Here is a 16,662-nt window from a genome sequence, read left to right on the forward strand (position 1 = left end):
GGTTTGTTTGGGGATCTCAGAGCTGCAGCTTTATAGAAAAGGACTGGAATGAGCCATAAAACCTGGAACTGGATTTTGATTCTCCCAAAGTTCACGAGTGTCATTTCAGAGCTACAGGAACGCAGGAACCAAAGGTGGATTTTGGGTTTGACACCCTTCCCCTTCCTTTTCAGAAGTGTGAACCTTTGGGCCTCTTAGATACGGCAGAATACTTAAAATATTTATGCAGATATTGCTGCATTGCTCCTCTCAACCCAAATTGTTCTCTTTATAGGTTTTAAATATGGAAGAAAAAAATCGGTAAGAGCAATGACATCTCCCACAACTTCCAAGATCATAGAATCATAGAACGGTTTGGGTTGGGTGGGACCTTTCAAGGTCACCTAGTCCAACCTCCAATGTATCTGCCATCTAACACTTTGATTTTTGATGTCAGCTGTCTTCTTCACATAGGCTTCAAACCAAAAGGCAGTTCCTTAAGTCATGCAGATAGCGAGGACGGTAGCTCTGCACATCAGTTCCCTGACCTTCACTTCCACAATGATGGGCAAGATTAACTCTTGACTCCAAGACGAGTTTGCCTCTACAGACACTTGTCTCTACAGACAAGTGTGGGAGCTGATGGGCAGAGGTGACGACAGTCAGCACCTACCTAAGCCAAGCACTGAGTCTCCCATGCAACAGCCGCAACTCTCCTCCTTGACCCCGACCCCTGCAAAGCTCTGAGATTTGGAGAACATTTACCACGCACACGCGGGCTGAGGACACAGCTGACTATATCGACTGGTAGAGAAACATAGGAGAGAACAGGGATTCTTGTTAAAACAAAACAAATACCAAGAAAGGACATACTTTAAGAGGTCGGGACCTTTCAAACAAGAGATGGGAGGATGGAATTATCTAAACACTCAGCACAGCTCCAGCTCACCTTTTACTGGGATCAATGGCAAAACCACTCACTGGTGCTGAAGGGGCAAAGTTATGCCAATACTTAAAGGACAAACAGAAGTAAAGAGAAAGCAAGCTAAGGGAGAGCTTCTCATTAATATTACTCATAGCAAATTCCTACTAATGAATCCTGTTCTCTAGTAGATGCAACCAGGACCGTATGGGAAGGTACTTAAGGAAGGGATTTTCCCTTGCAAATCTCCTTGAGGTTCTGACGAGGGTGGAGAAGGAAGGAGAACTTGCGCCCAAAACCTGTGAAAACCAAAACAAAACTGAAGGCTGCCATCGAGAGCTTCCTTTCATGCTTCTCTGCCCTTCACTCCATGTTAAAATTCAAGTACGGGGAGAGGGGACAAGGCAGCGTGCCGGAAAAAAACATCGCGACCTCATTTGTGATGAGTGGTGATAAGCAGGCTGGGCTGCAGTCCCCATCAGTTCAGTAAACACTAATGATGAGGAGAGCACAGACTGTCACCAGTGATAAAGAACAGGCTAAACACTCTATTAGTTTTTCATTTTGTGAATTAATGTTTTTTATGGCGTGTGTACACTCGCTAGTTAATGAATTGTCTCGTTAGAGCTGCCTGTGGAGCTTCTCGTCTGCCTCTGCTGGCAGGCATAAATTTCACAAGGAAATTAGCACTTTTAAAAAGGCAATAACTCCTCTAGAAGTGGTTTGTTTTCCATTACTTTCTGCAAATATGAAGCCTCAGGAAAGGAATTATCAGAGGGAAAAGAAAGGTGTCTCCGAGCTAGAGGGGCAGGGCAAAGAGTGTGGCCAGAGGTTCTAGCTCCATCGTACGATAACCCACTGGAAGGTTTGGTCCCTCGACACTTTTCTTTAAGCACTTTGTATTCAAGTCTGGAAAAGGCTTGAAAAAAACCGCAAACATCCTGGTTCATTTACAAAACTCTGAAGAGCAGGTTTTTTTCACTGAAGGAAGCAAAATTGTGTGGGTGCAGCTAAGAGCAGAAGAGCTATCACAGTTGAAGATTTTGGATATGAAAGGATTGCTTTGAAAAGTCTAGGGTTTGGTGTTCCAATGCTCCACAACTACAAAAACTCCTCTGTGTTAAATTTTCTTGTTTTCAGTAATTTATAATGTAACTTTCCCCTTCCTTACCCCTCTCAGAAATATTATTTCTTGTGCTGAATTCTACTAGCTCAGAAGCAATTTGATTTAGGAAGCTTAGTAAAAAAACATTCATCTGCTTCTGAGTTATGGAAAGTTTTGGTTTTTTTTTTTTTTGCCTGTTTGGTGTTTCCCACCCTTTTCTGTGCTTGGTTTGCCAAAAGCAGCCACGTGCTTCACTTAATTTTCATTAAAGACAGGGCAAAATCACAGCTCCAGTGAAGTCAACAGAGACACTTCCATTAATCTACACAGAGCCAAAAATTCAACCCCAAACTAATTTCTGTACTCACTTGTCACTGGTTTCAATAGGCAGAGAGGCCTCTTAAAAATTGTCAACATTTGTGAATGAATGAGCAAAAAGGAGTGGAAGGAAAACAGAAAACCTCAAGGCCAGCTGCTTTTCAGAAGGCACTGTGTCCTTAGAGCCAATGGAGATGACTTTAGCTCAACTGTTAATAAAGAATGCTTCACAGCATTCAGAATAAACATAATGTACATATCATCAAATTAATGACATTTCTATGGTGTCTGACTCGGAGCATGCTGGCTCCGCCATTAACTCACTGGCGAGCACTGGGCAGGAACGCTGGGCATTTGTGAAAATTACAGAAAAATTCACACCAATGTGTGAATCGAGGCAGAGGGGCACAACAGACATTTATGCACTGACTTCACGGAAGATTCTCCACACCGCTGTTAGGATGTGTCCTACATGAATTGAAATGATTAATTTTTTGGCAGCTAAAAGAATAAGGAAGATGAACTTTGGCCGTGCACTTGGATTACTATTAAAAAAAACCAACCCAAACCTATAAGGAGCTGTCAACCTGCACATAAGGCTTCCTCAAAACTAGAAAAGAAAAATGGGTGATTGGTATTAGGACACTTACAAAGCAGCATAACTGAGCCTTGAACTGAAAACTGAGGGATCAAGGTGTTTTGTTAAGGGACTGGTCAACTGTGCCAGGAAAGGGGGTGATGCTCCAAACCATCTCAGATTCCACATAACTTCCCTTGCAAATGCAAACATAAATTTCACTTTTTGCTTTCTTTCCTCAGTCCTCCATGATATCAAGCTGCACCTTGCCAATAAATGCCCTCAAAACATCATTGCAAAATTTCTCTGGGTAGAAGATGTCCTGAGAGGGATGTATTTCTAAAAGGACCTTGAACCTCCCAGTCTATTGAACTCACTGGAAGAGCAAGGAAAAGAAGTCCTGAAGTCAATCGGTGTCCTGATGCTCAAGAGCAAAAGTGCTCTTTGCAAGAGGCACGGACAAGGTGAAAATAAATACAGTTAAGTAGGTACCTTAAGGATCCTTTTTTTGACCGTTGACAGTTATAGATAGATGTATTTTTGGGGCTTTTTGTTTTTAATAGATCGGGTTGCAAAGCAAGAGGAGGAGCAGCAGGGAGGTCTGTGCTGGAAGACAAACAAGAATGAATGAGTCTTGATCAGAAGGATGTAGAGGAAGGTGAGAATATGAATATGCATGGGAACTACAAAGGGTTTTCAAACGCAGGCTGAAGAATGGGAAACGCACAGAATCCACTCACAGGAAAAGAGGGGAGCACAAAGATGACTTTAATGTCAGCAGGAACATTAGTATGTTTTCCATCAGCTGCATCAGGCTTATAGTCTGACTTCTCCACAATTCCTGCTTATTTAAGAGTCACTTCCCCCAAGTCCCATACAAATATAAATGCTGGTTAGATCAGAACGATCCTATAGCCTACGTACCATGGCAAAGTGACTCACTGGTGACGTCAATGATTGACCATACTTTTGAGTCCGGTCACCTGGTTTTGAAAACTATTTTGCCCCTTCCACTGTATAGTAAGCTGTCACCTCTAATGAACCAAGGAGAAGCAGGTGGACTTACTGCTATTAAACTTTGACACCAACAAGCCATTTTCTTCAGAAGAGATAAACAGATCCTAACGCATTGAACCAACCGGAGTGGACAGCAGGCTCCTTGGAGTTATTCCCACAAAAAACTTGATTTGCCGGTATTACTCATGAGGGATCCTCATTGTAAAATGGTTTGAAAGCACTGCTAATTAGGTCACTTATTTACATGACAATCCCCTGCGTTTAAGGCTGGTGGGTGGGAGGAAAGAAAGATGGAACAAGAGTAATTAGTGTAATCATGACGGTAAGCTGAGCGCTGACCCCACGGTACCAGATCAATACTGGGACTGCGTCATGGTGGTGTGCCTATTGTGTGAGACAAAGAAACATAAATGCTGAGCATCAGGTCAGAAAAACAACGTCTCATTTTCTAACCATTAAATATTTGATGCAAAGCATTGAGGCTGGGGAAAGCTGCAACCGCTAATCCATAAGAACAGCTTCACTGCAGACATTCAAGGGAAAAAAGGGACTGAAAGGCACTAGGAGATCACTTTGACAAGAAAACAAGAGCTTTTAGTTGGCTCATGACTGTGTGGTTTCATTCCTTGAGATCCAGCAATGCAGACCCATATTTAAGCTATGAAATTTTATTGCCGAAGTTATGAAACAAACCAAAAGAATCTCTTAAAGCTCAGGTTTACCAAAATAGCCATTTTGTCCTCATGAGGTCAGCAGTTCTCTGCTGGTCTTGAAGGTTAGTCTTAACACTTTGCTGTCCCAAACAAATTTTCCATGGTTTTAGTCCTCCAAAAGCCAACTCAGTTTAAGAAGGTACCAGCTGGACTTTTGTCCACTGCCTGAATTACTCTGCTCAGCTCTTGGTCAGCTTCAGTTGGTGTTAAGAGACCAACAGACACAGCCCTGCTTTCGGATCCCAGACAATTTTGCTGAATTGGCACTTAGAGGGGAAAAAAAAATCCCATTTTGATATGTTAAGTCAATCCATTCAATGCGGAGGCTCTTTGGGAGAAAACACATCCACAGCGCTGCTGATGGCTCTTCCGAGTCATTGATAAAAGGCTCATAAATGCTCTAAGTCAGGATACCAATGGATATTTCCTCTCCAAATGTCTTCTGAAAGGCCTCTGCACTCTGACACTGGTTCCCCCATTAGGCTTTTACCATTCAGTATGGAGTAACTCCTGGTGACATGATGTATCTGCTGAACCCAAGGTCTAAATACTAGCTAGGAGTCTCCAACCTGTTTGTAGCAGCTTTATGCAAGTGTAAGTACATTTGTAGCTTCTATTAAAACTACAAATGGCGATTAATTAGCAGGTGATCACAGATGGTTTGGTTTGGACTTGATAGGTCCTGTGTCTGAGGATGGCAAAGCTCCCCTGTTCTTGCTCAAGGGGAGTCTCACCTGGGGAAACCCATGACTCAAGACAGGTATCTCGTTCCTTGATTAAATACCAGCCTCAAGCATGCTGTGGACAGTGGCGGGGTTTGTAGCAGTAAGGAGATGACACTGGTCATCTCTGCAGCATCCCAGAGATGTCAGCACAGGAACAGGCTGAGCTGTGGGACTGACAAGAGGCAACTGCGTTGATATGAGCCACAGCGATGCAGATAAGATGCCCAAGAAAATCTTCTCCTTTTCGCTTCCTCTGGTTCTCCTCTGAACCAATGACATCTGAATGAAGACGTCCAACACCATTTTGAACCAGCTGTTCCCACGCCAAATTAATACGCTCTGCCCAGGGGCAGGGCTTGACATCTTGAGCAGGACTACCCACATTCATGTAACTTGTGGTCAGCTCAGGGCACGGACAAGGTGAACTTGCGTTCATCTGTAAAACACCACGTAGATACAAACTGAGTTAACATGATCCTGATCAAACAGTCTGCAAGGCAGAGGTGGAAAGGGATCACCCCAGGACACCGGACCTCCATTTAGACAACGTGTGCCCAGCCATGAGATGGAAAAGGAAAGAAGACCAAGCGGATGAGGCCTCTATAGACAGAGAGGAGCAGCCTCACGTTCACAAGCCCTGGTCCTCATGGGGGACTACAACCACCCGCTATCTGTTGGACGCATGACACGGCAGGGCATAAGCAATCCAAGAGGTTCCTGGAATGCATTGATGGAAAATTCCTTCTCCAAGTGATGGAGGAGCCAGCGAGGAGAGGGGCCATGCTGGACCTTGTTCTCACCAACAAGGAGGGGCTGGTGGGGAATGTGCAGCTCAAGGGCAGCCTTGGCTGCAGTGACCGTGAAATGGTGGAGTTCAAGATCCTTAGGGCAGCGAGGAGGGCGCACAGCAAGCTCGCTACCCTGGACTTCAGGAGAGCAGACTTTGGCCTCTTCAGGGATCTGCTCGGTGGAGTACCATGGGATACAGCCCTGGAGGGAAGAGGGGCCCAAGAAAGCTGGTTAATATTCAAGCTCCTCCAAGCTCAGGAGCGATGCATCCCAACAAAGAGGCAGTCAGGCAAAAATGCCAGGAGGCCTCCATTCATGGACAAGTTGATCCTGGACAAACTCAAACACAAAATCTGACCACATTTGGAGCATTTGCAGAAGAGCACCAACTGTTCAGTTAGTTGAACAGAAAAAAAAAAAGTATTGGAAAATGAGATTGCTTAAGAAACTAAAATGGAAAGCTGTCATTAAGACTAAGTTATATTGAAGCAACAGATATTCATCAAATAATACAAGCACTCAAGATTTATCTTTTTAGGTTAATGGCAGATGTTTTGCATTTGTTAGAAATTTGCAGCTCTTTCTGGTTTAGAAAGAGATTTACTTTTGTTGCAATAATGAAGCAACAGCATTCACTAAGTCCTTCCCCTGTGTGAGGTCAGGCATGTGTTGATCATCTTTAATCTGGCTTTTAAATAAGGTTCTCTATTAATAGATCTCTACAAAAAAAAGTTCCCCATGAGCAATCAATACAGCACGATGTGTTACAAGTTCAGTGACAGAAAAAAAATAAGCTCTGACTTGAGAGAAATATAGCCCCATTTAAGAGCTGAATTCAGTTCATTAGAAACACCAGGGTTAAACACAAAGACCCGTCTGAGTTCACCACCGCTGTGTGGCCTGACTACGAAATGAAAGGCATCAATTTTACCACCGCATCGGGCCTGATTTTCATTTGTACTGAGACCCCTTTACACCACTCTGTCAGCAGAAAGGGGCCTTAAAGTGACTGTAAATTATAGCTCCTTTACTCTGGCAGGGTGGTATAAAGGGGCTCCGGCATCAATTTTAAAAGGCATCACTTTCTCGAGTGTTGCAGGATGCTTTCTATTAGCCATCAAAGTCTATTTCAGTACGAGGAGGCATACAGAGCCAGGCAAAAGGAGAGGCTGACCCTCCGGGTGCAAAGTGGTCCAGGATAGTCTTGATCCTGTAATGGCCTTCACTAACCTTTTCAAAGTATTTGGAGATCTGTGGCTGGAAAATGCGATGCAAATGCTCAGTATTACCATTAGTAAGAGCCAGCCAGTGACAGCTGCAGCATTTGGTAAAGAGCTGTAGCACAAACCTTTTTTTCTCCCCCTGCACCCTGGCTTTTGAATGAAATCATAGCTCAACCGACCTGCTGCAAGTCTGGAGGGTGAAGTGCTGCCCATCCGCAGAAGAAGTGGTGAAGATGTCTTCCACATGTTGCCCTTTGCTTTTGGGGTGAAAGCACCCCTGAACAGCAGAAAATAACCTGCTTTGGAAGCATCCTGGATAAAAAAGTTAAGAGGCTCAATCCCCTTTTAGATACTTTAGAAGGGCCAAACTTTGTCCTTGCACACCCTGCAATGCTCCTAAATAAATCTCCTCATTTTATAACTCCTTAAAAACAGACCAACAGACCGAACTGCGTCCTGACAGCGTTTGTAACCAGACCCAGCTGCCAGGGAAGAGCCACGCTCTTTTTGCAACATAAAGCCAATGACTCCTAAGCTTTATTGTTGGTGTCCTCATTGTGATTTTACTTCTTAGCATTTCTGCAATTAAATCTGGCTGGTTCACAACCCCATGTGAGACTGAAGCCTCTAGTTTGGAAGCCACAGGATTACAGTGCAACGCGGCAGCGAGAATGAAGAGTGCTACAGGAAAATTGCCGCATTCCCGGACAAAGGCTGTGACAGTAACAAACTCCACGCTGGCTTTTTGTACGGTGTGAAGTACGATTTCAGTTGCTCGGATGGGTGAAAAAAAGAAGAGATAAGAATCCAATGTGAATGGACTTCCTTGGGAAGAATAAGCAGGATTTATCTCCCAATCTGCATATTGGCATCTGCATCACTGTGACATATCGACATCGCTTAAACAGCCTGCTTACGGTTCTCACGGTGGGGCTGATGGCAGAGGTGGGGGCAAGAAGGCCACGGTCGGAGGGGGCACGCAGCCTGGACCTGGGTCTTTCCACCCCCCCGAAAACTGCTCTTGTGAAACGGGGACGGATAACTGGAAAGCCACGTTCTCCCAATGGTCTGCGCAATCTCCCCTCCTTTGAAAAGGGAGTGTGGCGTTTCCACTTTTCTCATTAAACCTGCATGCAGCTGGCTTAACCAAACACAGTAATTAGCTCCGTGTCTAATGCAAATCGCCGGAGCGGAGACCCAGCTCTGTCACTCCACAGATGTGAATTTGCGATGTGACAAGCAGGTAGCGGGGAAACGGCTTCATCCTCTTTGTTTTGCTGTGGGTACAGCTTTGCCGACAGCAGCAGGGTTACGATGTCCTCAAGGGCAGGGTCCTTCCAGCGACGGAGCGAAACCTCGGAGGACGTCTCCCATGCATCTCCTCTAGTACTGGAGTGCTTCCCCCATAGGTGGAGAGGTTTGAGCTGCAGAGGTCAATTCCAAATGTTTACTCATATTTGTCCTCAATTACTGAGAATTCACCTTCTAGTTTCTGCCACTGCAGAGACAGGGTGAGCCTGGTGTCTATTTGAAGCCAGGTTTGTGTTGAAGACTTGGAATCTTTGCTCTAGTGCCAACTTCCAAGGGACACTAGGGGACAGGGAGAAGCTGGTATTGAAAGTCAAGAGCTTTCACAACTATCAAAGAAATAATTGGTTTAGGTTTGGTTTTAAAAAACAGTATGTTTTGTGTCCTTCATGCTTTTGAGGCTTTTCTCAGGGGTAAGCATGCACGTATGTGTGTGGTTTTCAGGCACAGCAAGACACTCACCCAATTTCATGAATCCAGGACATGGGGTGCTACAAAAACCCAACAAACAGCCCACAATAGAAACACTCAAGGTTTTTTTTCCATTTCTGCCTTGATTTCAATACTCTTGACTCAACACTTCCTCTCCAGGGGCTCCTTGATGCACCTCCCTACTTTGACTACATATGGAGCCTCAGGATCCTTTTCTAAAGAGATTTTCTTTTTGTGGAGAAGAAAATGACAGGATAGGAGATGTCTTTCTTGAGTCTACTTCTGCAGTCCTGTTTTTCTAGAGAAACCTGTTAAGGTACTAAAATGGTATTAAGAATATTATTCATTAAGGATGAGATAGGGAAAGCGCATACAGAAAGTGAACATGATACACTGAGCAAACCTTTGGATGGATGCAAGAGTAGCTACTGATTTATAAATGTAAGTGGACACATGGTACACATGCAAAAACTTTACTTCCAATAAGCCATCTAGAAGAGAAAGACAATCCTGTTTTATGTGAGCTCCACAAGAAAGTAATTTCAAACTCAATGTTTAAGCCAGTCAGTCGTTAACTGCTGACTACAACGATCTGAAGTCACGAAATGCCAACAGCTGGCTGAATTTAAAAGGGTAGCTGCAACTCAGTAAGCTAATGGCTAATCTTTCATCTTCCTACCTACACACAGCATGCAACCATCTTAAAAATGTAAAGATTGTCCCAACTCCTTCATTGTGCGTAATAATTCCTTCTTTGTAAAATATTCAGAGGGCTTCAGAAGGCTGAAGCTCTGGCAAAGGAAAAGGATGAGTATATGTTATATCTGCATATGACAAGGCAGAGAAGCAGGAGGGGAAGAAGAGAGGAAACCCTACTTCCATTTTCACATAAGACCTATTTAAAATTTACTTGACTTCCTCAGTTAATTCATCTTCTTCCAGCAACTTTAATCCTTAAATGGTTATTGTAAAAAAGAAGTTTGTATTCCCTCAAAAGACAAGAGCAAAAGAAAATGACTTTGTCATATCTGACTGGTTCGGAAAATATAAAATCCAATTCTGAAGGCGTGCAGATAAGGGAAGAGCTATGGAAGAGCCATCAGCTTAGCAAACACTAAATAATGAAGAATGCAGAGACTGCCCAGCATGATAAAACACTCTATTAGCAAGACTGTTTTTAAATGAGTGATAATTGTGGCACATCCACAGCAAAAGGTTATTGAATTTTTATCTCTAGGAAGGGGTCTTTTGGCAGCCTAACCAAAAAGCCACCAACAGGTAGCCCCCTTTTTAGGATTTCCTAAAACACGTCCATACCTGCCCAACTACACCTTGTGGTTTCTGAATACTTATAGCTATGCCTTGAAGCTACCGACTTTCTACAGGGAAGGAATACAGGGCCACCACCACCACGTCACGGACTTGTTGAAGATTACGGTATTTCTGGCGTTGCACCAAAAGTTCTCATCCCAGTCGCTCACTGAGTGCTTTGATGATACCCTGAATGGGATCAAGATTTAATCTCACGTCGCTGGGACAGGAAAGAGAAATGATCTGTGGTGGCTTTACCCTGGCTGGATGCCAGGTGCCCACCAAAGCCGCTCTCCCTCCTCCCCGCAGCGGCGCGGGGGGACGGGGAATGGGGGTTGGGGTCAGTTCATCACACGTTGTCTCTGCCGCTTCATCCTCCTCAGGGGCAGGACTCCTCACTCTTCTCCTGCTCCGGCGTGGGCTCCTCTCTCCCCGGGCTGCAGGTGGAGATCTGCTCCCCCGTGGAGCTCCCTGGGCTGCAGGGGGATAGCCTGCCTCACCGTGGTCTTCATCACCACGGCTGCAGGGGAATCTCTGCTCCGGCGCCTGGAGCATCTCCTCCCTCCTTCTGCACTGACCTGGGGGGCTGCGGGGTTGTTTCTCTCACATGTTCTCACTCCTCTCTCCGGCTGCAGTTTCTGTGCTCTAACAACTTTTTTTTTCCCTTCTTAAATATGTTATCACAGAGGCGTTACCACCGTCGCTGATGTGCTTGGCCTTGGCCAGCGGCGGGTCCGTCTTGGAGCCGGCTGGCCTTGGCTCTGTTGGACATAGGGGAAGCTTCCAGCAGCTTCTCACAGAAGCCACCCCTGTAGCCCCCCTGCTACCAAAACCTCGCCACACAAGCCCAATACACGATCAAAGACCGGGACGTGTGTTCTCATCATGCGTTGGCTCAACATGTGGTAAGCACGGAAGATAAAGCCCCACCACTGCTACCAGTTAATGAGATTACTGCTCTTGTTCAAGCATAGACACTTCAATGGAGCATCTAGTCCAAGGAGAAAAATAAAGCAGAAGACAGAATTGCTCAAAGGAATATAACAGCTGCCATCTGCCCAAAGTCAGCTACCGAAAAAGTGAGCTGGGTGACTAATGGCCCGTTGACTTGCATATGATGAACCATGGATTCCAGTCGCATTGACCTGAAATGCTTGGGTTTCATGTGGGCATGTCTTAAAGTCAAAGTTACGATGCTGAAATGACAAAGGTGGCTGCACTTACGGCGATCTGAATCTGACTGTGGTGAGCTTTGGTGAGCGGCAGAAACCCCTTTTATTTAGCTTTACTTTCGGTCAGTTATTTCCTTCTTCCCTCCCTCCCTCTGATGCTCATTAACTTGCTCTGGCTTCTCAGCAACGAGATGCTCAGAAATTCAGATGATCAAACCATGACAGAAAAGAACAGAGAAACTCGTATGACAGTTGAGCGTTACGGCATTAACATTGTATGAATCTTTGAAACAATAGGTAGTTTTAATTTTTCCTCCTCCCAGCTCAGCCCAAGCACATTTGCATTGCTCTTCTCCTCCCGCCCAGGTGGGATGGAAAGAGACATCTCATCTCATTTTTCCTCTGTTCTTTATTCTTCGTGTTCTTCCCCAAAAGAATTGCACTCCCTTGTATATCACCATAGCTTGCTCGATTTGTAAATACATCTGACTTACACCACCACCTCTGCCCCACGGCATCACTTTTTACTTCTCCCATATAGATTGCAGTCAGCTCTATTGATGTTCCATTTATGAGATATACTGCACCAGGTTTCATTTATAACCATGAGGTCAACAGCCTCTATCATTTTCTAACACTGCTCGTTCTTCCTCTTGTTTCAGATACTCCTGGCATTTGTGTACAGACATTTTAGTGCATTGGTATAAAGTTATTACAAAGGAAGATGAATTTTTATTGTCAGGAGGACGCTGCCAAGTGAAATATTACACTTCGTACTTTTATGTTTATTCACTGCTGCGTGTAACGTCCTCTCAGAAGCCTGAAAGTCACGCTCATGCCCTTTTATGTCTGGAAAATATTGATTTATTAAAAAATTCGAGTTTCAACTAGAACTGAAATTATAAATGATGTTTTTATTTTTAACAACTTTGACTGTCAGAGCACAACTCCTCAGCCTGAAAAACTCTCCCAGTAACTAAAGTTCTGTGAATAAATATTTGGCTACCGGACTTTGAAAGCATTTTCCATTGGGTTTTGTTTTATTTTTTTTTTTATAATCTTCTAATGTACACCCTGTAAGACACAGCAGTTCTTCTTGTCACTCAGGTATTGAGAACTCAGAGTATGAGATACAGGCATATTAAAGCTACCTGTAGCATTTGGTTGTATTTTAATTGTTAGCTGATTGTATAATCTTAATTATCCTTCTGGATCCCATCAAACTGATCGTGGACAGCTGCAGTAAAGAGTTTAAAGGTCCTGCTCTAGAGCAGAGTTATAAGCCATAGGAAGGAATGTCAGTCAACCAGAGATGCTCTGCTGTTGAGGGACAACTATTTTAATGGAGATATAACACTATGACTTTATTTAGCACCAGCAAATTTCCCCCATCACTTCCCAGAAAAGAAGGCTGAGGTGATTTTCAATGCCAAATTCCCACAAGTTCTGGCTGCCCACAGTCCTGCTCCTCTGTGGGTACCTTCCCCCAGGACTCTGCTCCGTATTTGCATGCCAAACTGCAGAAACGCCGTGTATCCTCACTACATCCCCAGGTGTCCTGGGATCTCACCAAGCTGTGCGGATTTTTTTATGCAACGCTTTTCTTCTCTGCACCTCATCTATAGCACAGTGTGGATGCCTCCTTCCACACCCAAGGCAGCTGCATTTAACATAACCCCTAGACAACAGGGGATGCTCAATATTTGTAAAACACGCAATATTTTATTACAGGGATCTAGGGCAATATGAAGTGCTCTAACAAATGCATGGCTACCTCCCCAGGGACAACCTGTGACACAGAACAGCTACCGGGAATGTCTCGGTAGGCAGGCGAGACCCAAACCCCAGGTCCTAGGAAAAGCTTAACCCCACGTCAGCTGAGCTATAGGTGACTCCTTGCAAGCCAGTAACAGCGGAAAGCAGCAGAGCTGAGGTGTGTTTATGCCGAACTCTTACTTCTGGGGCACAGCCACGACCCTGCTCTGAATGTGACGCCGTGCAGACAACGCCAGTGACAGTGATAAGAAGAGAAGGAATGCTAACCACATCTCTAGCACTTTCCAGACAGAAAAAAATAATCACTATTCCCTGAGGGAAGGAGCAAAAGCTGAAGCAGAGAGAAGTGAAATGATCTCACAAAAGTAGTGCGGGCAATCCTTGACAGCCAGGAGCAGAAGCGATGTCTCCAGGCTCCCCTGTCTCTCCCTCCTGGCACCTTGGTTCACCAAGGGTTGCTTCTGCCTTTGCAGGCTGAGCATCAGTGCCCCAGTGACATGCACGTTAGGGCACTCCTCATTAAAAGCTGTTCAATTTCTCTACTGAATTTATAATACACATATCTTTTTAAATATTCAGCAATCTAGCGATGCTTTAAAGAAAATGAAAGCTGTATCAGCATTGCTACCTGCTCCTGCGCAATGTCATTAGCAGGGACTGCTGAAAAGCTCAACCCTTCAGGAGCTCACGCTAGAAAGGATGTTCCTGGTACCCTCACGTGGTGCCCACCGCAGCCCGAGCAGATGTCACACCACAGCATTCACTAGGAAGAAAGAGATTGAGCTGCTTTGCTTTCTACTTCCCTCCGACATAAACCCGCTTTGAAATCACGAGCAGAAGGTGCCCACTCCTGCGAAGATCACGTCATTATGTTGGTTCTCCATTTCTAAGACAAAGGTTCTCCTATGGGAGCTACTTACTCTGGGTGGTTGAGAGGTTGGAGAAAGCTGCCTTGGTGCGACCTGCTAACCACTCCAGGCTCTCGTGCATGTTGGCCAAGGCTTTCAGGTCGCTGACGTCCCGCAGGATCTCCTGTTGAGGAATGAGTTTATCTCCAAGGTTGCCAATGAGAACTTCTGACTCTTTGCCGAAAGCGGCCCTGAAATGCAAATCAAAGCCACTCTCAGAAATACAGCACAGGACAGCAAGGGGGAGACACCGGTAACACCACGGAGAAGGTCAAACCAGTCAGTGCACAACTGTTCCAGCACGGGGTCTCAAGAACGTTGTCTGGTGGAGTTTTTGAAGTCTTGTTACAGTGGATAAAATATTCTGCAGCTCATGACACCTCTGTTTCAGGAGGGTTTTTTTTCTATCCTTCTCTCTGCATTTATAATCTCCAAATTTCACCTTATTCCTCATAGTTACAAACTTCACCCCGATCAACTCCCACACCTCTTCCCCAGCCCCCAGCATTTACACCTTGCTGAGGCATGCAGGTGCTTTCTGTGCCTCCCTGGGATATGCATAAATAACACACATGCAGTACTTTTAATCTTTCCTTGTAAATCAGCTTTTCCAATCCCCGATTCACTTTTTTTTCCACACATCTGTCAAAAGAAATCTCCTGTGAAACCTGATGGCTTATCATGACAAAGTGACAAACAAATGATTTTGAGTATCAGTCCGTGCATTATTTTACTTGCACAGAGATAAAACCTGGTGAAAAATGACGACCAAGACAAATGTGTTTACCCCCCAAAAGCTGAAAAATTTTCTTTCAAGGTGTGTGACTGCTCACTCCACTGTCACGTTTCATCTTTTGCATTCAGATTTAGCTTTCCCAATACTTGTCTCCACAAAGAGCATGTTTGGTTATCCCCAAGAAGTATTTGCATGGCAAATATTCTCATCGCTTGCAGGTAAAGAGACTCCGGCATGACTTTTTGTGTACCATTAGGATGGAGAAAATCATGACATGGTTCCTACATCTAATTACAATAGCTCCTGGCTGAAACCAAGTGCATTTCATTGAAAGACTCTAAGTGACGCCACATTTACCATGGTCCTCAGTACACTCTTCCCATCATTAGTTGCTCTTTTTGTTATGAATTTGCATTCCACTTTCATTCAACTTTGCAAATCTCCACTTCCTGTCATTAGCTCTTTTATGAACTTACAATGAGGAATCATGCTGCTGAGCATAATAGCTGCAACGAACTGCAGCAAAATAATCCCATCAGTGGCATTTTATATACTATCTAAGCAGTTTTATTGCCAGCATCTCCCTAGATTTGTGGGACTTCACTGTCACTTGAGAAAAAAAAAAAAAAAGAACGACTCTGAAATGGTTTTAAATTGCTCAATTGAATTCATTAAAGGCAAAAAATAAAAATAGCCTTCATTAAAAAAATCTCTTCAAGGATTTTCTTCTGCTTGACAATAAAAAATATGTTGCCTTAGGCTGTATCCCTCATACTACGGTTTGGGAGGAATCCTTATCTGTTGGCTGTGTCTGAGGACTGAGACGCAGAAACATCTCCAACTCCAGTGGACTATGGCAGTGGTAATTCAGCTGTTCTTCCTCTCTGTAAGATGGGGCTAATGTTGATCCATTCTGGCTATTAGAAACATGTTAAATCCTTTCTGAACTTCACAAAAGCCCTTAACAAGCTTCCCTGACCAGGCATTTCTTAGATAGTCGTAAGAGGCCAGAAAGCTTTGGGGAGTGAGGACAGCTGAGCAACGCATCCAAAGGCCAAATGGGTCTTCAAAGGTGAATGAATATAAGATTGAACTGGGTGGACAAGTTCATAGCCAGGCTAGACGTTTTTTTTGGTAAAGCATGATATTTCTTTAAAGTAAAACAAGTTATTGACTTCTACAGCAAACATAAAACACCTTACTTAGCTCTGCCCACCTACAAACGCTCAGATATCCTCATCTGTTCCTGTGGAGCAGAAGACATTTCAGAGATATGCTTTTTCCCCTCCAACCAAACCACTCCTGTTGACTTAGACTGTCAAATCCCACTGGCAACTGCATCAATCACTCAGAAAAGTAAGAAATGAAACATTTGGTGAATTTCTACCTTCATTAACATGGCTTTCCAACACAAAATGCCGTAGAAAAAGCACTTTTTTGGGAACCACGATTTGAGAGCTGTTAAATGAGGAGTCACTACCACGCCGCTGCCCACAGCCGCGATTACAAATTCGGTTTTATCACGGGGACAACTCTTCTGCCTTCCCACATGCGAAGACAAATGGTTTTGGCACCCCTTTGGATGGATACCCTGTGCATGAATAATACAGTGCTTTCAGTCAGGCTGGGAAAAATCTATACAATACAAAGC

The 16,662-nt window shown here is 44.3% G+C and overlaps 1 protein-coding gene across 1 annotated transcript in view; it reads right to left on the reverse strand.

The window, feature by feature from the left end:
* Positions 1-16,662, reverse strand: part of EXOC4 (exocyst complex component 4) — a 408,882-nt gene that overhangs the window by 41,084 nt on the left and 351,136 nt on the right. Inside the window, exon 14 of the mRNA XM_049813739.1 lies at positions 14,288-14,466. Coding sequence (XP_049669696.1) covers positions 14,288-14,466 — 179 coding nt within the window. The remainder of the gene's footprint in view (positions 1-14,287; positions 14,467-16,662) is intronic.

Source organism: Accipiter gentilis, chromosome 11 (assembly GCF_929443795.1).
Source record: "Accipiter gentilis chromosome 11, bAccGen1.1, whole genome shotgun sequence".
Taxonomy (NCBI): domain Eukaryota; kingdom Metazoa; phylum Chordata; class Aves; order Accipitriformes; family Accipitridae; genus Astur; species Astur gentilis.